The 22,468-nt window shown below is 35.6% G+C and overlaps 1 protein-coding gene across 1 annotated transcript; it reads left to right on the top strand.

The window, feature by feature from the left end:
- The first annotated feature begins 223 nt into the window (after nucleotides 1-223).
- Nucleotides 224-910, top strand: LOC118847334 (dnaJ homolog subfamily B member 11-like). The gene has a single exon (XM_036755804.1). It carries the CDS (start codon nucleotides 224-226, stop codon nucleotides 908-910), a length of 687 nt encoding a protein of 228 aa, XP_036611699.1.
- The last annotated feature ends 21,558 nt before the right edge of the window (nucleotides 911-22,468 follow it).

Genomic DNA, 22,468 nt, shown 5'->3' with positions numbered 1-22,468 from the left:
TGTATTTCCTAGGTTGCAGTTTCATTTGTGGCTTCATTTCTCAGAACCAGATAAAGACAGCAAGGATCAATGGGTCTTTGTATAGCCTTTGTGTATGTATGGGAGTGAGAGGGGGGTATAGATGGTTTTTATACTATTAAACTCTGTATTAGATCAAAAGTGGGTGTAACTGTTTGTTCCTTGAGATCAGAATCAGACTAACCTATGCATAAAATAAAAACCTATGAGTAGCATTGTTGTGGACCTGGAAGTCACTTTAGAAGAAGTATATTCAGGAAATTTTGTCGAAGTGGTTAGAAATAAACCTGTAGCCCAGCAGGCACCTGGCAAATGGAAATGCAATTGCCGCCAAGAGATGAGGACAATGCAGCTGGGCCCAGGGTGCTTCCAGATGACCCAGGAAGTGGTTTGCGGTGAATGTCCCAATGTCAAGTTGGTGAATGAAGAGCACACTTTGGAGGTGGAAATAGAGCCAGGGGTGAAAGATAGCATGGAGTATCCCTTCATTGGAGAAGGTGAGCCACATGTGGATGGGGAGCCAGGAGATCTGTGTTTCCAGATCAAAGTTCTCAAGCACCCCGTGTTTGAGAGGTATGGAGATAATTTATACACAAATGTGACCATCTCCGTGGTGGAGTCACTGATAGGCTTTGAGATGGACATCCGGCACCTGGACGGCCACAAGGTTCATGTTGCCCGGGATAAGATCACCAGGCCACGGGCTAAACTATGGAAAAAAGGAGGAGGGCTGCCTAGCTTTGACAATAACAACATCAGGGGCTCTCTCATAATCATCTTTGATGTTGAATTTCCAAAGGAGCAGTTTACAGAGCAACAGAGAGAAGGTATCAAACAGCTACTGGAACAAGCATCAGTGCAAAAGATCTACAATGGATTGCAAGGATATTAAGTGGATAAAATCAGACTTTGTTTGACATGATAAATGGATCAGAGATATTTATTATTATCTGCAGGTGTGTTTTGTTGTAAAAGACGTACAAGATTTTGTTTTCTAATGACCTTCACGGAATAAAAGAGAAAATTTGCATTTGTCCATTTACAATCACAAAAGGAGAGTGGAGACTGATTGACCGAAAGAGTAATCCTTACCTCTCCTTTTGAGAAGCCTGGTGCTCTCTGTAGAGGTCTGGATACTGAAACAGTGATGGCAGGCGGCAACTTCCAAGCAAAGGAAAAATATGTTCAGGAGAGGTCTGTTTTTAAATACATTTGGTTGTTACTTTAAAAAAAATATTTTTTTTTGCTACTTATAGGTTTTTAGGGGGAGGCATGAAGGTGACAAGAGAGAGAAGAGAGAAAGGTAGGGAAGAAGAAAGGAAAAAGAAATGAAGAGGAGTAAAGGAAGAAAGAGAAGAAAGAAAGGAAGGAGGGAAGGGAGTGTGGGAAGAAGGAATAGAAAGGAGGAAGGCAATGTAGGGAAGGAAGAAGAAGAGAAAAGGAGTTAAGGGAGGGAAGGGAATGGAAGCAAGAACAGGAAAAGAGATGGGATAAGAGAGAGAGGTCAACTTAATCTGCTTGCCTAATGCTTTTTCCCCATAGAAATCTCCAGGTATCAGTGCTAGGGTACATTCAGTAACAGCTTTTAAATGGCAAAAGAGGGTCCTTGACCAGAACAGTCCAACATATGTCAGAGATAGTAAATAGACAGTAAAGAAGGCAAGCTTTGTAAGTGGGAGGCAGAGATGGTCAGTAAGAAAAATTCACAGACAATATCATAATCATCATCATCATCATCATTGTATCTATAATTTATGCAACATTTTAAGATTTGCAAGGTCCTCTAAAATATTATTTCATTTGATCCTCACAATAACCTGGGAAGACAGGTCCTATTTATTATCCTCATTTTATGGATGAAGAAACTGAGGCACACAGAAATTAAGTCACTTGCTCAGGGTTACATAGATATTAAGTATCTAAGGCTAGATTTGAACTCAGTTCTCCATGATTCCAGGCCCACCATTCTATCCACTATGTAACCTAGCTTTCCAAGCAGATAACATTTGTATGATGTGTTATAGAATACAAAGCAGTTTACTCAAAATAAATCTGTGAAGAAGTCAGAAATACTTCTAGAATAATCAGACATCTTTTCAAATAGTAAAACCAATAATAGGCCATTAAAAATTCTAAATGTGACTGACAGTGTTTTATTTCTAGAAAATGCATAATATAAACATCATCATTTTTATGTTGTGATTCTTCTCACCTTTTATTTTTTGGATAGAGTTCAGTTACAAACTGTCCTGTGATGAATAGCTATCACAATCTCCACTATCTCATTGTGTAACCTACAATGGTCACTAAATGCAGTCTCCTCAAGGATAACATTTTTGTAATTTCTGGTGGCAATGACCTTGGCCTAAATTTTTATGATAAGCTCCACCATTTCTATAAATGGATCCTCATGATTCAGTCATTTTTTTTCCTTCTTCTTTATTGACACATTTTTGTTTGAGTTCATGTGGATGTTATTTCCTGCGGAAGGACTCTTCATTGCATTCTTGGATACTGGGCACTATTCAGGTGTGTTTTAGAAGTAAACCACTTTCAATTACATTTCAAATTTTTAATAGCTTGTTGGCTTGACTATTTGAAGATATATCTGTAATTCTAAAATTATTTCTGTAATTTTTTTTTTGCATCTTTTTTATTTACTCCAAGAATCTTATCAATCCTTTTTCTGCTTTTTGGTAAGTGTTAATATTTTTACAGCTGCCTGGTGGAGATAGGGCCTAGGTTTTTGCTAAGATGTTTATAAAAATCTGTTATTGTCCATTTTTGCAGTCCTGGAAGTATACAATTAAGACTTTAATTCCTTAGGCATTGTTTACTTTAAATGGGTTCTTTTTACTCAGCTTTGATTTGTGGATACTGTAGCAACAATTCAGCTAGCAGCTGCTATGGCTGTGTAAAACCAACAACAACCAGCATAGAGAAGGCTGCTAACACAGGTTCTTTCGATCTGCTTTACTAAGCAATTTCTTTTCATTGAATTCATGCCAAGAAACTATAAAAAGACTTTTCAGAATTCCGATCTGAGCATGCCCATCTCTTTTTCAAAGTTGTGTGGCATTTTGGCACATTTTCGTCATCTTAAATTTAAATATGATTTCTTGAGTTTGCATTAAGTAAAGACTTCTAATAACTTCAGGCTCTTCAACTTTTTTCCTTTAGTAGCTTTAGTAGTTCTCTGATTTTATCTCTTATTGTGTTTAATCTAGCCTAAAAGTCTTGCTGCGGTGGTGGTGGTGGTGGTGGTGGTGGTGGTGGTGGTGGTGGTGGTGGTGATGTGTGTGTGTGTGATTGCCCTGCATCAGTTAGCAATACCTTGTAGTATGACTTAGAACTGAGAATAGTATGGACAAAAAAAAGAGGTGAAGCCCTTACCTATAATTTGTTTGCTTCCTATTTTATTAGAAAATATAATACTACTGTCACATGATGAAAATACTAATGTCTTCAATTTGCTGCTTTGTTGTCAGTAACATCTTCAATGAAACACTTTCAATGGGTTGGTGCATTGGGGATCCTTGAAGAATTTGGCTTTTGTTTCCTTTGATTAATTCAGTGTCTTTGATTGAGTCTTACTAGGTGCTAGGCCCCAGGCCCAAACCCCTATCTATTAGCTGCTAAGCCTATGGGGGTGTGAATTGGCAATTAAGGTGGGGCTCCAGGTGGGGCCAATGAAGGAAGGTGCTAATTCCAGAGCCAATGGTAAGAGCTTAAGTTCTGGTGACTCAGATGATGTTTGATGATGATGGCTAAAGAGTGCATAAAAAGGGAAGACAGAGCCATTTGCTCAAGGGTCTCATTCCTGGAGGCACGGAACTCTGGGCAGCCATTCTAAGGGCCTTCTGGCTGAACTCATATGTTGATGGTTTTCTTGGTAACTATGAATTGTATTTGGTCTGTTTGTAATTTGTTTGTATTTCCTTTGAAGTTCAGGGTACTGGCTTTTTCCCCTGAACTAAGTGAATGATATTCGTAGGCTGGATTAAAGTAAGATTGTTAACCCCTTAACGTTGCTTTCCTTTGTAAAGCAGGTCAAAAGAACCTGGGTTTGCAGCATTCTGTGAGCTGGTTGTTGTTGGTTTTACACCACCGCAGCATCTGCTAGCCAGATTGTTGGAACAGTTGGTATCGGTATTTCTGATAATTCCAATGTATAGTATCAGAATGCAAAAAATGATTAATCATTCCAATCTCTGCAATGCTAAACTCAACATCACAATGGTTACTTGGTACTCAAGTCACACTAGTTCACAAACATGCCACACCATATATAGCTTGGAATCAAGGAGTAATTTCATCATGTGTGCTGGGGCATTAACCCAATCAGTGATATTAACAGAGCCCAATTGGACAGGGTTTCAGGATTTCAGAAGACCTTCACAGCTACCATAGTACTGACCACAGCACTCTGCTCTGAGTGTGTATCCCTCCAGCTGGAATATCTTTGCTTTGTTTTCGCATTCTCTCACCAGTCCCCATGACATGGACAATGGATTGAGCTTTGAGTGAATGATGATATTGATGATTATGATGATTGTTGTTGCCTTAACTAAAACTCTGTGCATTCATATTTTTTTTAGATGCTTAAACAAATTTGTAAGGGTGTGGTGTGTGGGGAGGGGATTCAATTGCTACAGATACAAAAAGTTTTAGAAAATTTGTTTATCATCTGGATGAGGTTTAGATTTACTCCATGACCTGAAATCTCCTTCTCTTTATATACTGCTACCAGATAAATTCATGGTTTGATTTCCTAGTTGTCTATGAATAGTGGCTGTATTTTTATATGTTTCAGAATCTTTAGAATCAGTTATGCTTGACTTGTGAGGCAGAACCCAGAAGTCAGAGTAGAGGCAGCAACCTAGTTGAAGTCTCCAAACATTGTTCCATAAACAGCTTTAAAGTAACATGTAAAATCAAATTCTGGAGTTCTTTTATTCATCAAATGTTTCTGACTCTTTTATCATTTGGCCAATTTTGTTTTTAAGGTGTTTTTTTTCTGTATATTTTTTGTCCCTCTTTTATCAAGCTATTAATTCTCTTTACATTATTTTCTTGCATCACTCTCATCTCTTTTTTCCTAATTTTTCCTTTACCTTTTTTATCTCTTTGTTTAACCCTCCCAGCAGTTCCTGTTGGGTGGGGTGAGACATTTTCTAGTCCAGGATTACTTAAGAGGTCAGCAGGAGAGGTCTGCAATATTGGCATATGGACCAGGCCAGTTCACACGCAATGACAACACTGTGGTGAACTTTGTAGGCAGTTGCAATAGCAAAACCATCAGCAGCTTCAGAAATTTTCAGCCCAGAGACAGTAAGGGGTTTAAACAACTAGTGAAAAAGAGATCAAAATGGACCCTGAACTAACACTAAGTGCAAGAGCAGGTGCTATCTGGAAACTTCATTGCCAATATGCAATCCTGGTTTCCACAGCAGAGAGGAGCACTTGTGGCCAATCACAGGGGAACAGGGACCTTGGTCTCAGTTATGAGGCAGACAGGAGCACTAGAGCTTATGGTTACAGGAAAACAGGAGCTCTTTCTGGGTAAAGACCAGAACTCAGAACAAGAGAATGATGACCACCCTGGAAATACTGAAAACTTACAGATTCCCCAAAACTAGCTCTAAAGATGGTGGAGGGGGTGTGGAAAAAATGACACATTAATGCACCATTGGGGGAGTTGTGAACTGATTCACCATTCTGTAGAGTAATTTGGAACTCTACTCAAAGAGATACAAAACCATGCATACCCTTTGATCTAGTAATACCACTACTGAGTTTGTATCCCAAAAGAGATAAAAAAGGAAAAAGGAAAAGCACCTCTATTTAAAAAAATTTATACCATCTCTTTTCTGGACATTGAGGGGATGCCCACCAATTGAAGAATGGCTGAAAACTGTGCTATGTGACTATGTTGGAATATTATATATAAACTATAAGAAATGATGAACAGGATGCCATCAGCAAAAGCTAGAAAGACTTACATGAGATGATGCAAAGTGAAATGTACTGTGTACAAAGTAACAGCTATATTGTAAGATGATCAGCTGTCAATCACTTAGCTGTTCTCAGAAATTCAATGATCTAAGATAACTCCGAAGGATTTATGATTAAAAATGCCATTCAACCTCAGAGAAAGAATTAATGGTGTCTGAATACAGATTGAAGCATACTTTAAAAATTTTTTCTTGACCTTTTTTTGGTTTATATTTTCTTTCACAACATCACTACTGCATAAATGTTTTGCATAAATAAACATGTATACCCTAAATCAAATTGCTTGCCTTCTCAATGGGGGAGAGTGAGAATAGAGGAAAGGAGAGACATTGGAACTCAAAGTTCTAAAAACAAATGTTTAAAATGTTTTAACATGTAACTGAGGAAAAGTAAAATACTAAATAAATTTAAAAACTAGAATTGGTCAAGTGGAAGCTAACGATTCCATGAAATATTAAGAAACAATAAAACTTAGTCAAAAGAATAAAAAATACAGAAGAAAATTTAAACTGTCTCATCAGAAAAAAACTGACCTGGAAAAAAGATCAAGGAGAGATAATTTAAGAACTAATTTAGGACTACCTAAAAGCCTTGATCAAACAAAAAAAACTAGATGTCATATTTCAAGAAATTAAGAAATTTAAGAAATGAAGAAAAAGTGCCCCTGTATCTGAGGTCCAGAAGGTAAAATAGAAATCAAAATAATGTGTTAATTGCCTCCTAAAAAGCTCCTAAAATGAAAACTAGCAAGAAAATTATAAAATATTGCAAGTAGCCAGAAAGAGTCCATGCAAATATCATGGAGCAATAAGATTCAGCAGCTTCCATGTTAAGGAGTGAAGGGTTTAGAATATGATTTTCTGTAAGGCAAAGGAGTTAGGATTACAACCAAGAACAACCTACCAAGCAAAATTGAGTATAATCCTTCTGGGGGAAAACTGATATTTATTGAAACAGAGGCCTTTAAGTATTCCTGATGAAAAGACCAGAGGAGAACAGACAATGTAACATTCAAACACAAGACTCAAGTATAAAAAAGTAAATATGAAAGAGAAACCATAAGATACTTAATAAGGCTAAACTGTTTACATTCTTATATGGGGAGATGATACATGTAATATCTAAAAACTATTGTTATTAGGGTAGTTAGGATTCTATATAGAGGGCATAGGTATGAATCAATCCTGTTGGGATGATCTCAAGAAAAAATGGATGGGGTGAAAAAGAAAGATGCACTGGAAGAAAAAAAATGGAGAGGAAGATTAGGGGAAATTGTTTCACATAAAAGAGGCATGCAAAGAAGAGTTTTTACAGTGAACAGTGAAAACATGGGGGCAGGGAGGAAACACTTGACTTTCAATCTCATTGAAATTGGCTCAATTACAGAAGGATACATACACACACACACACTCAGTTGAATGTAGATTTCCATAGGGAGGTAGAAGAGTTAGGTGATAAGAAAAAGGGGGTGATAAAAGAGAAGAAAGATTAAGGGAAGCAAAATAGACTTTTAAGAAGGGACAGAGTAAAATGAGAGAGATGAAAATATGATGGAGGGAAATGTACATTTAGTAATTATAAATGTGAATGTGAATGGAATGAACTTATCCACAAAATTAAAGCAAATAGCAGAATGGATTAGAAACTAGAATCGAACAATTTGCTGTTTACAAGAGAGACACTTGAAACAGAAAGACACAAATGGAGTTAAAATAAAGAGATGAAGCAGAATCTACTGTACTTCAGCTGAGGTAAAAAAAAAAGTCAGGGGTAGTAATCATGATCTCAGATGAATCAAAAGCAAAAATAGGACTAATTAAAAGAGATAAGCAGGGAAACCACATTGTTTGCTAAAAAAAAAGGTACCATAGATGTAATATCAGTACTAAACATATATGCATCTAATGACAATGCATCCAAATTCTTAAAGGAAAAGTTAAATGAGTTGCCAAAGGAAATAGATAACAAAACTATATTAGAAGGGCACTCAACTTTTCCCTCTCAGAAACAGATAAATCTAACCATTAAAAAATTAGAAAGAAGTTAAGGACATTACTAGAATTTTAGGAAAGCTAGGTGCGATAGACATCAGGAGAAAATTTGAATGGGAATAAAAAGAATACCTTTTTCTCAGTGTTACGTGGCACCTTCACAAAAATTGACCCTGTGTTATGGCATAAAAATCTCACAAACAAATGCAGAAAAGCAGTAATGCTAAGTGCACCATTTTCTGATCAGAATGAAATAAATTTAAAATGGTTGTGGAAGCATAGATTAAAAATTAACCGGAAACTAAATAATTTAATATAAACCAAAAGAATGAGTAGGTCAAAGAACAAATTATAGAGACAATCAATAATTTTTTAAAGAGAATGACAACAATGACATGACATTTAGACAGTATTTAGCAGAAATTTTACATCTCTAAATGTTTATATCAATTTAAAAAAGGGAAAGTGAAGAATCAATGAATTGGGTGTGCAACTAAAATAATAGTAGAAAAAGAACAAATTTTAAATTTTTAATTAAATACCACAGTAGAAATCCTGAAAATCAAAGGAGACATTAATAATACTGGAAGTTTAAAACCTGAATTAGTAAATAAAACTAGGTGTTTGTTTTTATGAAAAAAATCAGTAAAATAGATAAACCATTGATTAATTTTTTAATAAGGAAAGGAAAAGAGAAGCAAAAAACCCCACAAACAAATCACCACTATCAAAAATGAAAAGGGTGACTTCACCACCAATGAAGAAGAAATTAAAACAATTATTAGGAGCTATTTTACCCATTTGTATGTGAATAACACTAACAATTTAAGTGAAACGAATTAATATTTACAATATAGTATAATTAATATAATATAAAATAATATACTATAATATAAAATATAAATTGTGCAGGTTGACAGCAAAGGAAACAAAATATTTAAATTGCTCTAGCTTAGAAAAATAAAATGAGAGGTGATGCCAAGGTGGCAGAGTAAAGACAGGCACTCACCTGAGCTCTCAAAAATTCTTCTCCAAATAACTTAAAATAACATCTGAAAATGAATCCTAGAACAGCAAACCAACAGAAGGACAGGGGTGAAACAATTTTTCCACCCAAGACAACTTAGGAGGTTGACAAGAAAGATCTGTCTTACCAGGGTTGGGCCAGAGTGCAGCTCATGCCTCAGCAAGCCAGCAGCAGGCCTTGGGGGTAAATGAATCAGCAGTCGTGGCTTCCAGAGCTGCCAGCGCACAAACAGTAAGGAGGTCAGAAGGAAATTACAGGAGACCTTTTGCTGGCACTGGGTACAACACTCTTTTGCATTGCCCTTATGTGGTTCTAGGTCACAGTCCCAGAATGAGGATTAGCCCTAGAAGGAGTATGGACCATGGTCACAGTTCCAGGAAGGAAAAGGATACTTGTAATCACTCATAGACCAGAGCACAGGCCAGGAAAACAATGACCACACCTTTCATTAGATCATTCCACCTTGAAAGGACAGAAAACTTACAGACCCCCAAAACTACCTCTGAAAACAGCAGCATGAAAAACCTGAAGTTTAAGGCAGTGCTCCTTTCCAACCCAGGAGCAGGGCCCAACCATAGAAATAGACTAGAAGAAAAAAAAAAAAACAAACAAATAAAATGTTTAAGCTGTGAGGAAAAAAATATTAAAAGCTTAGTATGAGAATGAAAAAAAAGAAATACGGAGGAAAAATGAGCAAGCAACAACAACAAAAAGAACCTGACCACAGAAAATTACTATGGTGATGGGGAAAATCATAACACAAAATCAGAAGACAGCAAAGCCAAAACAACTACACCCAAAGCTCCAAAGAAAAATGTGAATTGACCACAGAAGCTCCCACCCACCACCACCACCCAAAAAAAAAAAATTCCCAGAAGAGGGAAGGGATTTTAAAAATCAAATGAGAGAGGTAGAGGAAAAATTAAATAAAAGAAAAAAAAGCGATGCAAGAAGATTATGAAAAGTGAGTAAAGAGCTTGGTCAAGGAGGAACAAAAAAATGCTGAGGAAAATAATACCATAAAAAAATGGAATTGGCTTAATGGCAAAAGAGACACAAAAACCTACTGAAGAGAGCCTTCTTATGAAGCAGAATTGGCCAAATGGAAAAGGAGATACAAAAGTTCACTGAAGAAAATAATTCCTTAAAAATTAGAATTGGGCAAGTGGAAGCCAAATACTCCATGAGATATCAAGAAACAGTAAACAAATCAAAAAAAAAAAAAGAAGAAATCATGAAATGATTTGGAAAATAGATCAAAGAGAATTAAGAAAAAGAAATTGAATAAGCCATCAAGGAGCTCCCTAAGGAAAAAAATCCCCAGGATGAGATTGCTCACAAGTACATTCTACCAAATAGTTAAGTAACAATACTATATAAATTATATGAAAAAAAAAGCAGGTAAAGAAGGAGTGCTACAAAATTCCTTCTATAGCACAAGTAAGGTTTTGATACCTATACCAGAAGAGCAAAAGCAAAGAAAACAAATCTAGAACAGTTTCCCCAATAAATATAGCTGCAAAATTTTTAAGTAAAATACTATCAAGGAGATTACAACAATATATTAAAAAATAATATACTATGACCAGGTGGGATTATATCAGGAATACAAGATTAGAAGAAAGAATTGCAAGAATGCAAGAAAACTATAAGCGTAATTGATCAGATCAATAACAAAAAATCATACGAATATCTCAATAGATGCAGAACACAATATTCTCCCTTACCTATAAAAAATGCTAGAAAGCATAGGAATAAATAGAGCTTTTTCTTAAAATTATAAGTGATATCAATCTAAAGACAAAAACAAGCATTATCTGAAGTGGGGATAAATTAGAAGTCTCCCCCAATAAGATCAGGATGAAGCAAAGATATCCATTATCAGCATTATTCTTCAATATTATATTAGAAATGCTAGTTATAACAATAAGTCAAGAAACAGAAATTGAAGATATAAGAAAAGGAAACAAAATTATCACTCTTTACATATGATATGACTGTAACTTGGAGAATCTTAGAGAATCAAGTAAAATTAGTTGAAACAATCATCAACTTTAGTAAAATCTCAGAATATAAAATAAGCCCACATAAATCAAAAGCATTTCTATGTTACCAACAAAACACAGTTGAAAGAGATAAAAAGATATACTCCATTTAAAATAACTGAAAACAATATATAGAACTTGAGAGTTTACCTGCCAAGAGAAACTGAGGAACTATATGAACACAGTTACAAAATGTTTTTTAGACAAAGAAATATCTAAACAATTGTAGCCGTATTAGTTGCACATTGGTACGTTGAGCCAATAGAATAAATATGACAATTCTACCTAAATTAATATATTTATTCAGTGTGATATCAATCCAATTAGCAAAGAATTATTTTCTAAATCTAGAAGAAAAATTATAACAAAATTGATATGGAAGAAAAAAGGTAAAAAAAAAAAAATCAAAGCAATTAATGAAAAAATGTGAAGGATGGTGGCCTACCAGTATCGGATTTCAAACTATATTAGAAAGTGGTAATCATGAATACAATCTTGTTCTGGATAAGAAATAGAGTGGTTTATTGGTAGAATATATCAGGCACGCAATACACAGTAGTAAATTATTGTAGTAATCTAGTGTTTGATAAACCCAAAGACCCAAGTTTTGGGCATAAGAACTCACCACTTAACAAAAATTGCTGGGAAAACTGGAAAGCAATTTGACAGAAACTAGGCAAAAACTAGCATCTCATACCATATGCCAAAATAAGGTCAAAATGGATTTAGACATAAACGGTGATATCATATGTAAATGAGGGGAGAATTACCTGCTTAATCTATGAATAAAAGAAGAATTAATGACCAAACAAGAGACAGAGAGAATCAAGGGAAGGAAAAAATGGATAATTTTGATTATATTAAATGTAAAAGGTTTTGCATATAAAAAACTAAAGAAGCCAAAATTAGAAGAGAAATAGAAATGGTGAGGGGTGGGGGAGGATTTAGAGCAAGTTACTGTGATAAAGATCTCATTTCTCAAATATATAGGAAAGTGAGCCAAATTTATAAAAATAAGAGTCATTTCACAATTTATAAATAGTCAAAGGATATGAATAGACAATTTTCAGTAGAAGAAATTAAAGCTATCAATAGTCATAAAATATGCCCTTAGTCACTATTAATTAAAGGAATTTTGGAAATTAAAAGAACTCTGAGGTAGCAACTTATATCTGTCAGATTTGGTAACATGTCAGAAAAGAAAAATGATAAATGCTGGAGGAGATGTGGAAAAATAGATAGACTGATTCATTGTTTGTGGAGTTGTGAATTGATCTAACCATTCTGGAGACCAATTCTGAACTATGCCCAAAGGGCTATAAACCTGCATACATATCCTTTGACCTAGCAGTACCACTACTAGGTTTTATCCTAAAAGATCATAGAAAATGGAAAAGGATCTATTTATACACACGTATTTTTTAGCAATTCCTTTTTTGCTGGCAAAGTATTGAAAGCTGAAGGGATGTCCATCAATTGGGGAATGCCTGAACAACTTCCAGTATATAATTGGTTAGAAAACTATTGTGCTATAAGAAATGACAAAGGGATACCCAAAGAAGAAAAAAAGTTATCACTGTCTGTAGATGATATGATAGTATACTTAGATAATCCTAGAGAATCAACTGAAAAACTACTTAAAGTAATAAACAACTTTAGTAAAGGTTGTAGGATAAAAATAATCGCACACAAATCGTGGGCATTTCCATATATTACTAACAAAGCCCAACAGCAAGAGGCAGAGAAATTCCATTTAAAGTTACTAGAGATATTATAAAATATTTGGGAGTCTACCTTCCAAGAAGAAGCCAGAAACTATATAAACACAATTTAAAACCACTCTTCACACAAATAAAGCCAGATCTAAATAAATGGAATATCAGCTGCTCATGGACAGGCTGAGCTAATGTAACAAAATTACAATTCTACCTAAATTAATTTATGTTTTCAGTGTCATACCAATCAAACTACCAAAAAATAACTTTATAGAGCTAGGAAAAACAATAAAAATTATGTGGAGGAATAAAAGGTCCAGAATATCAAGGGAATTAATAAAAAAAATTGCTAGGGAAGGTCTTAAACTGTATTATAAAGCAGTAGTCATTAAAAGTGCTTAGTACTGGCTAAGAAATAGAATGGTGGATCAGTGGAATAGGTTAGATACTGTTTCAACAATACAACTAGCAGCTGCTGTGGGGGTGAAAAACCAACAACAATCAGCACAGAGAACACTGCAAACCCAAGTTCTTTTGATCTGCTTTACTAAGGAAAGCAACTTTAAGGGGTTTGCAATATTAATTTAATCAAACATACAAATATCATTAACTTAGTTCAGGGGAAAAAGCCAGCACCCTGAACTTCAGAGCAAAATACAAACAAAGCACAAACATCAACAGACAGGCCTTGTCTGATTCAAATCCCAATACATAGTTACCAGAGTTTAACAAAGTCCCAGCATCTGGGTTTATGAGTTGGAGGACCCTTAGCTACAGCTTCATGGAGTCTCCGTATCGCCGTGCCACCAAGAGTGAGAGCTCTGAGGAAATGACTCTGTCTTCTCTTCTTTTACCATTTCAGATGTCATCAAATGTCATCTGAATGACCAGAACTTAGGCTCCTATGATTGGCTCTTGAGTTAACACCTCCCCTTAGTACTCTGGGAGCTTCACACCCACATAGGCTTAGCACCTAATAGGGGTTTGGGCCTGGGGCTTAGCACCTAGTAGGACTCAATGAAATACACTCTTCAAGAGCACTTGGTTGAACTGAGTGCTAAGAGCCCATTTTGTTTAACAACACAGATACACAAGACACAGTAGTCAATGACTATAGTAATCTACCCTTTGGTAAACCCAAAGACTCTAGCTTCTGGGATAAAAACCCATTATTTGACAAAAATTGCTTCAAAAATTGGAAAATAGTATGGCAGGAACTGGGCATAGACCAATATCTCACACCATATACCAAAATAAAATCAAAATTGGTTCACAATTTAGATAAAAAGGCTGATGTGATAAGTAATCTGGGAAAGGAAGGAATAGTTTACCTGTCAGATTTATGGAAAAGGGAAGACTTTATGACCAAACAAGAGACAGAGAGTGTTATGAAATGCAAAATGAATAATTTTGAATACAATAAATTGAAATTTTTTGTACAGACAAAGCCAATACAACCCAGATTAGGAGGGAAGCAGAAAATTGGGAAAGGATTTTTACAACCAATGTATTTGATAAACCCCTCATTTCTAAAATATACAGAGAACTGAGTCAAATTTACAGGAATAAAAGTTGTTCGCCAATTGATAAATGATCAAAGGATATGAATAGGCAGTTTTCAGAGGAAGAAATTAAAGCTATCTATAGTCATATAAAAAATGCTCCAAATCACTATTGATTAGAGGAATGCAAATCAGAACAACTCTTAGGTACCACATCTCACTCGTCAGTTTGGCTAACATAAAAAAACAGGAAACTCATAAATTCTGCAGAGGATGTGGGAAAATTGGAACACTAATGCATTGTTGGCAGAGTTGTGAACTGATCCAACCATTCTGAAGAGCAAACTCGAACATTGCCCAAAGGGCTATAAGAATGTACATTCCTCAGGGCAGTTAGGTGGCTCAGTGAGTAGAGCACCCGGCCCTGGAGTCAGGAAGACTGGAGGTCAAATCAGACCTCAGACACTTGACACACTTACTAGCTGTGTGACCTTGGGCAAGTCACTTAATCCCAATTGCCCTGCCTTCTCCCCTCTAAAAAATGTGCATACTCTTTGACCCAGCAATACCACTTCTAGGGTTGTATCCCAAAGAAACGATACAAGTGGGAAAAGGACGTGTATATTCAAAAATATTTATAGCAGCTCTTTTTGTGGTGGCTAAGAATTGGAAATCAAGGTGATGCCCATCAATTGGGGATGGCTAAACAAGTTCTGGTATATGAATGTAATGGAATACTATTGTGCTATAAGGAATGAAGAGCAGATGGACTTCATAATAACCTGGAAAGAATTATATGATCTGATGCTGAGTGAGGGGAGCACAACCATTAGAACACTGTACACAATTACAGACACATGGTATCTCTATTGACTAACTTTGGTAGACTTGATTTTTCCAGGCAATGCAAGGTTCTAAGACAACTCCAAAAGACTCATGATGGAAAAAGTGACCCAGAGAAAGAATTGCATAGTCTGAATGCAGATTGAAGGAAACTATTTGTTCTTTTTTTGCTGTTGTTTTTGTTTCTGTTCTTTTCTTCTGTCTTGTGGTTCATTCCATTAATTGTAGTTCCTCTTTGCAACTTTACTAGTGTGAAAATATGTTTCATGTGAAGGTATACATAGAACATATATCAGATTGCATACTGTCTTAGGTGGGGAGGAATGAGGAGAGGGAGCGGGAGAAAATTTGAAACTCAAAAATGTGAGGAACTGAATGTTGTAAACTAAAATAAAATTAATTAATTAATTTAAAAAAAGAAAAATATGAATTGGTCACAGGCCATGGAGGAGCTCAAAAAGGATTTCAAAATCAAGTAAGAGGAGTGTATTGGTAATTAATGTGGGACTTTTTTTTACTGTTTTAGAATGCTAAGTTAATTAAGTGTCTTTGATTAAGTCTCACTAGGTGCAAAGCTCCAGGCACACACCCTTTTGCTAACTAGGTGTAAAGCCCCAGGCTCACCCCTTTTGCTGATCAGCTGTGAATCCAGTGAGCCCTGAACAGAGAATAAAAACTCAGAGGTTAGCATTTTATCTGGGGCTCTCACTCATGGAGGAGTGATGATGTGGAGACTCTGGGCAAGCCATTATTAAGAGCCCCCTACCTTTGAAGAAACCCAGATGTTTTATTTGGGGGCTCTCAGTCATTGGAAGAGTGTCATGGGACTCTGGGCAAGCCATAGTAACTGCCCCCCAGCTTTGCTAACCCAGATGCATTGGTTCTTTGGTAGCTATAAATTGTGATTTGGTCTGTTTATATTGTCTCTGCAATTTGTTTGTATTTTCTCTGAAGTTCAGGTTTCTAGCTTTTCCTCCTGAACTACATGACTTATATTTGTATGTGTGATAAAAGTGAGATTGTTAATTCCTTAAAGTTACTTTCCTTAGTAAAGCAGATCAAAGAACCTGTATTAGCAGTCTTCTGTGTGCTGGTTGTTGTTGGTCTTACACAGCCACAGCAGCTGCTAGCAAGATTATTGCAACAATAAGTAGAGGGAAAATTGTAAAGAGAAAAGAGAGTGATGCAAGAAAATCATGAAAAAATGAGTCAACGGCTTGCTAAAGGACACACACCCCCAAATAAAAATACTGAAGAAAATAACACCTTAAAAATAGACTGACCCGAATGGCAAAAGAGGTCCAAAAAGCCAATAAGAAGAAGAGTGCCTGAAAAAGCAGATTTGGTGAAATGGAAAAGGAAGTCCAAAAGCTCACTGAAGAAAATAATTCCTTAAAAATTAGAATGGAGCAAATAGAAGCTAATGACTTTATGAGAAATAAAGAAATTATCAAACAGAATGAAAAGAATGTAAAAATAGAAGACAATGTGAAATATCTGATTAGAAAACAACTGACATGGAAAATAGATGCAGGAGAGAGAATTTAAAAATCATTGGACTGCCTGAAAGTCATGATCAAAAAAAGAGCCTAGACATCATCTTTCAAGAAATTATCAAGGAAAACTGCCCTGATATTCTAGAACCAGAAGGCAAAATAAAAATTGAAAGAATCCACAGAATGACTCTTGAAAAAAATCCCAAAAGAAAAACTCCTAGGAATATAGTAGCCAAATGCTGGAGTTCCCAGGTCAAAGAGAAAATATTGCAAGCAGCCAGAAAAAAAAAAAAACAATTTGAGTATTGTGGAAACACAATCAGGATCTTTCAGCTGCTGCCTTAAGGGTTTGAAGGGCTTGGAATATGATATTCTGGAGGTCAAAGGAGCTAAGATTAAAACCAAGACTCATCTACCCAGCAAAAATGAGTGTAATCCTTCTGGGGGGAAATGGATATTTGATGAAATAGAAGACTTTCAAGCATTCTTGATGAAAAGACCAGAGCTGAATAGAAAATTTGACTTTTAAATACAAGAATCAAGAGAAGCATAAAAATATAAACAGGAATTAGAAAGCATAGGGGACTTATTAAAGATGAACTGTTTACATGGGAATACCATACACACTCAACTGAGTATTTTACCCTACAGGAAAGTAGGGGGGAAGAGGATAAGAGCAGGGGATGTTAGAAGAGAGAGCAAATTAGGGAGAAGCAAACACTTTGGAAAAGGGACAGGGTCAAAGGAGAAAATAGAATAAATGGAGGCTGGGAAAGGATGGAGGAAAATATAGTTAGTCTTTTACAACACTACTATTGTGGAAGTGTTTTGCATAACTTCACATATATAACCTATATTGAATTGCTTGCCTTCACAATGAGGGTGGGTGGGGAGGGAAGAAGTGAGAGAATTTGAAACTCAAAGTTTTAAAAACAAATGTTAAAAATTGTTTTTACATGCAACCAGGAAATAAGATATACAGGTAATGGGGTATAGAAACCTATCATACTTATGAGAAAGTTAAGGGGAAAGTGATGGGGGCAGGGGTGATACAAGGGATGGCACAGTAGGGGAAGTGGTAATCTGAAACTCAAAATCTTGTGGAAATGAATGTTGAAAACTAAAAATAAATTAATTAATATTTTTAAAATAAAAAAAAAAAACGCTAGAAATGCCAGAAGGCAACTGACAAGTTAAGTCAAAGTTAACTCCATTCTTCCTAGCCAGATACAATGGCCAGATTATGAATAATCAGGCAGGTAATCATTGAGAAAAGCATCAAATCCTTGAATACTTAAACCTGTATGTGTGTAAGCATGTGTGTATATAACCATATAGTCATACATATATATGTATAAATAAAAATTTGTGTATAAGTGTATATGTGTATTATATATGTGTGCATGTGCATAAAGTGCCTAAAATGGATATTTAGCCAGAAAGATAACCTACTTACTGAGCCACATGAAAATACTTCAAGTCATAAGGAATAATCTTATTTTACTATCTACCCTAGGAATGGTTCCTATCCTATTACTAACTAGCTCTCTGCATACAGAAAACATATGGTACCAAAGATAAATGGAAAACATTTAGTTTTTTTTAATTTGAAAGTGATGATGATTATATTAGTTATTTTTCTGAAGGCTTGATATAATTAGTAAAATTAAAAATAGAGCAAATATTGAGGTAGCATCTGCAAGAAACAACAGCAGAAGGGAATCATCTGTGAGAAGCTGGATGGTTTATTAAAAGCAAAACAAACCAGACCATTTTGATAACTTTCCTAATAGAATTACAAAATTAGTCAGTGAAAAGAAACAATAGCAACAAGAAAAATCAGGTTTCAAGGGGATTAACTAAAGCATTTGTGCTGTCTAATTTATTTTACTCATTATTGTGACTCTACACAGAGTGTTGGGTAGTAAAAAGTATCTTTTTTGAGAGATAAGATTTAGTACTGATTACATCATCTATATAGTATGTAGTATAACTATATAGTATATAGGACAACTAGGTGGCACAGTGGATAGAATGCCTGAAGTCAGGAAGACATCTTCCTGAGTTGAAATCTGGCTTCAGACACTTACTAGCTGTGTGACCCTGGGCAAATCACTTAACCCCATTTGCCCGAGTTTCCTCATCTGTATGAGCTGAAGAAGTAAATGACAAACCTCTCCAGTATCTTTGCCAAGAAAATCCCAAATGGGGTCACGAAGAGTTGGACACGACTGAAATAACTGAACAACAAAATACTAACCATGGATATTAATCAGCAGGAATGGGACTTAAAGTAAGGCCAAGAAACTTTGGAACCAGGGAGGAAAATGATATGCATATGGAAAGAAGAACCAAACAAAAGACAAAGCTGAATACAGCTCTAAAATTTATAGAGAAAATGGAAATTGTAAGACTATTTCAGTATTATGGTTTAGCTCTAAGACTCAGGGGCAATCTCAGCTGGTACTGGGGCTGACCACTTTGCTCCAGTCTCCCTTCCCAATCCAATTTCATATTTCTCTCCTTGGAATACTCTATATTCTGGCTAAACGAGTAACTATTCCCTAAATTTGACATACTACTTCAATTCCATTCGTTATAGCAGGCTGTCCTCAATGATTGCAATCTCTTCATCTTCATCTTTCAGTATCCTTTATTTTGTTAAAGGTTCACCTCAACTATAATCTGTTCTTAAAAACCTCCCACGATTGTCTCCTAGCTAAAAGTGCTCTCTTCCATCCCAAATTTTCTCGGAGTATGTTATCTGCCTACTTTGCTCTTGTCAATTGCTACCTCATATTATTCTTGTTTGTGTATGTGGAAAATCCCTCCCAATAGAATGTAAGGTACTTGGAAGGAAGGACTGTCTTTTTTTTAATCTCTGTAGCCTGCAGCCTAAGTATTACATAAGATTGGTTTGTTGTTTTTGTTGTTTATTGACTTGAATTGGGAGTTCGGGATTAATGTTTCTCTCCTTTGGAAGGTAGAAATAACTTATTAGACAGTTCTGCTAAGAAAAATGTTTTCTTGCTTAGTTCAGGGACGGGAAACAGAACTAAGAAAAGGAAAACCAAATGAATTAGAATGTGGTTGTGAAAAAAAAGTGTCAGTGTTAAAATTAATGTTGAACATGCTGCTAGGGAAGTTAGAAATGTCTGAAAGTTTCTTGGCTAAAATTGGATGCCTAAGTTAAGAATTATTAGAAATTCAGAATTCAAGATTAAGCTAAATCCATAAAGTACCTGAGAAGAAAGTCTCTTGTACCATTTTTCATGCCTAAAAACATTGTGTTTTCACAAGTTGGTAAGAGGAGGAGGAGGGGCAAGAGGAGGAGGAGGAGGAAGAGGAGGAGGAGGAGGAGGAAGAAGAAGAAGAAGAAGAAGAGATGATTATGATGACAAAGTAACTAACATTTTTATTGAGCTTTTAAGTTCTGACAGAATTTTACACTTCTTTCATTTGATTCCTATTCAGATTTCTTTACCCAAGAAGTGATCAACAACATAAAAAACCTATGATGACAAAAGTTTCTGGAAAAAGTTCAATTAAGAAAATGAAGAAGGAAGAGAAGAATAACTTAAAGATTGCTGAAGGTCAAAAATCAAAGCCCAAATAGACTAATGATCTTGTGGGCGAAAAAAGGATAAGTATAAAAAAGAAAGATTACAACTGGAAAGATATGCTAACATGAAGAAAACTTGTGAAAACTTGGATAACTGGGTATAATTACTCAATAATTCAGGGTTAAAACCTGAAATTGAACATTACATACAAAGCTTCAGCTTAATGTGCTTTAAAATGCTGAGATCAATCAATATAAATTATTGAAACACTAGGCCTATTTGACTTTGTCCTCAAGTGATCCCACTAAAGCTTTCTGAACATCCCAAGACAAAAATAATCTCTTTCTTTTGAATCTCATCTATCTAAAATTATAAGATAATAATAGTTTAAAATAAAACCTGAACAGGGGAGTCATGAAGGCAAATAGAGAGCAAAACATGAGCAGGTAGAGGAAGTAACAAAGCCAATATTCATCTCCCAGGATAGACTGAATGTTTCAAGGGAAATGATGTTCAGAGAACTTTAGCAAGATTCTTTTATTAGATAACGGCCTCTTCTTTCCTCTCTACTGTAGTTTGCACTGTTATTTAAGGAGATGCTTACCTTGACCTAGTATCCTCTTTAGGGAGTACTTCCTCCAGAGAACAATCCTTTATCACCCATGCAATTCTCATATGTGTGTTTCCATAAATCCCTCTACAAATGATTCATACAATTCACTCAAAACCATCCTTCAGTGCTTTTAAAGATATTGTTAATACTAATTAGACTGTCAACATGTCATCTGTGTATCATGTATGGCACAATCCAGACATGCTGACCTACTTGGACACTCCCATCTTTCATCTCAGTGCCTTTGAAATTGCTATCACCCATGCATGTAATTCTCTCCTTCCTAACTTCTTTGTCTTAGATTATCTCATTTCCTTTAAGATCCTTTTTGAATATTACCTTCTAAGGGAGACCATTTCCGGTACCCTCGGCTGCTAGAGATTTTTCCTTCTAAAGTTACCTTAAATATATCCTGTGTGTTTCTTGTTATTTAAATGTCTCCCCCATTAAAATGTAAGGTGCTTGAGGTCAAGTATTGTTTTTATTTTTCTTTGTATCCTCAGCCTAAGCATTGGCTCTGGCAAAAAAAAAAAAGGATGAAAAATGTGCTTTGGGTCATAGTAATCTAGAGTTTGATAAACCCAAAGATGCAAGCTTTGGGAGCAAAAACTAAGTATTTGACAAAAATTATTGGGAAAACTAGAAATCAGTTTAGCAGAAAGTAGGCATAGACCAACATCTCATATACCAAAAAAGGCCAAAATGGCTAAAGGATTTAGATATAAAGGGTGATATCTTTTTTGGCTTTTGTATTTTTGGAAGGGGGAAGGCAGGACAATTAGGGTTAAGTGACTTGCCCAAGCTCACACAGCTAGTTGGTATGTCAAGTGCCTGAGGTCAGATTTGAACCCAGGTCCTCCTGACTCCAGGGCCACTGCTCTACTCACTGCGCCACCTAGCTGCCCCTTAAAGGGTGATATCTTAAGTAAATTAAGGGAACATGGAAAAATTTACCTGTCAGATCTATGGATAAGGAAAGAGTTTATGACCAAATAAGAAATAGAGAGGATCATAGGAAGTAAAATGATTTTGATTACATGAAACTAAAAAGATCTTTCCAAAACAAAACCAATGCAGCCGAAATTAGAGTTAGAAGAAAAGGCAGAAAATATTTGACAGCAAGTTTCTCTGGTAAAGGCTTCATTTCTCAAATATATAGGTAACTGAGCCAAATTTAAAAAAATTATGAGCCACCCTTCTTATTGATTAATGGTCTAATATTGTGAATAGGCAATTTCCAGAAGAAAATTCAAAGCTATCACTAGCTACAAGAAAAAATGCTCTAAAATGCTCCAAATCACTATTTCTTAGAAAGATGTTACAGCAACAATTCGGCTAGCAGCTGTTGTGGGGGTTAAAGATCAACACAAGCCCAACAACAAGAATGCTGTTGGCACAGATTCTTTTGATCGGCTTTACTAAGGGAAGTAACATTAAGGAGTTGACAATCTTACTTTAATCTAACATACAAATATCATTCACTTAATTCAGGAGGAAAAGCCAGCATCCTGAACTTCAGAACAAATACAAATTACAAACATACATTAGAAACAGACCAAATCACAACTCATAGTTACCAAAAATCATCAACATCTGGATCCATGAGCCAGGGAACTCTTAACAACAATTGCCCCAGAGTC

This window comes from Trichosurus vulpecula, chromosome 4 (assembly GCF_011100635.1).
Source record: "Trichosurus vulpecula isolate mTriVul1 chromosome 4, mTriVul1.pri, whole genome shotgun sequence".
Lineage (NCBI taxonomy): Eukaryota > Metazoa > Chordata > Mammalia > Diprotodontia > Phalangeridae > Trichosurus > Trichosurus vulpecula.
Note: the sequence above shows the minus strand (reverse complement) of the source record. Positions and strands in the feature narration are given on the sequence as shown.

Excerpts from the sequence above, each read along its gene's own strand:
- LOC118847334 (XM_036755804.1), top strand. The coding sequence starts at position 224 with ATGAGTAGCATTGTTGTGGACCTGGAAGTCACTTTAGAAGAAGTATAT.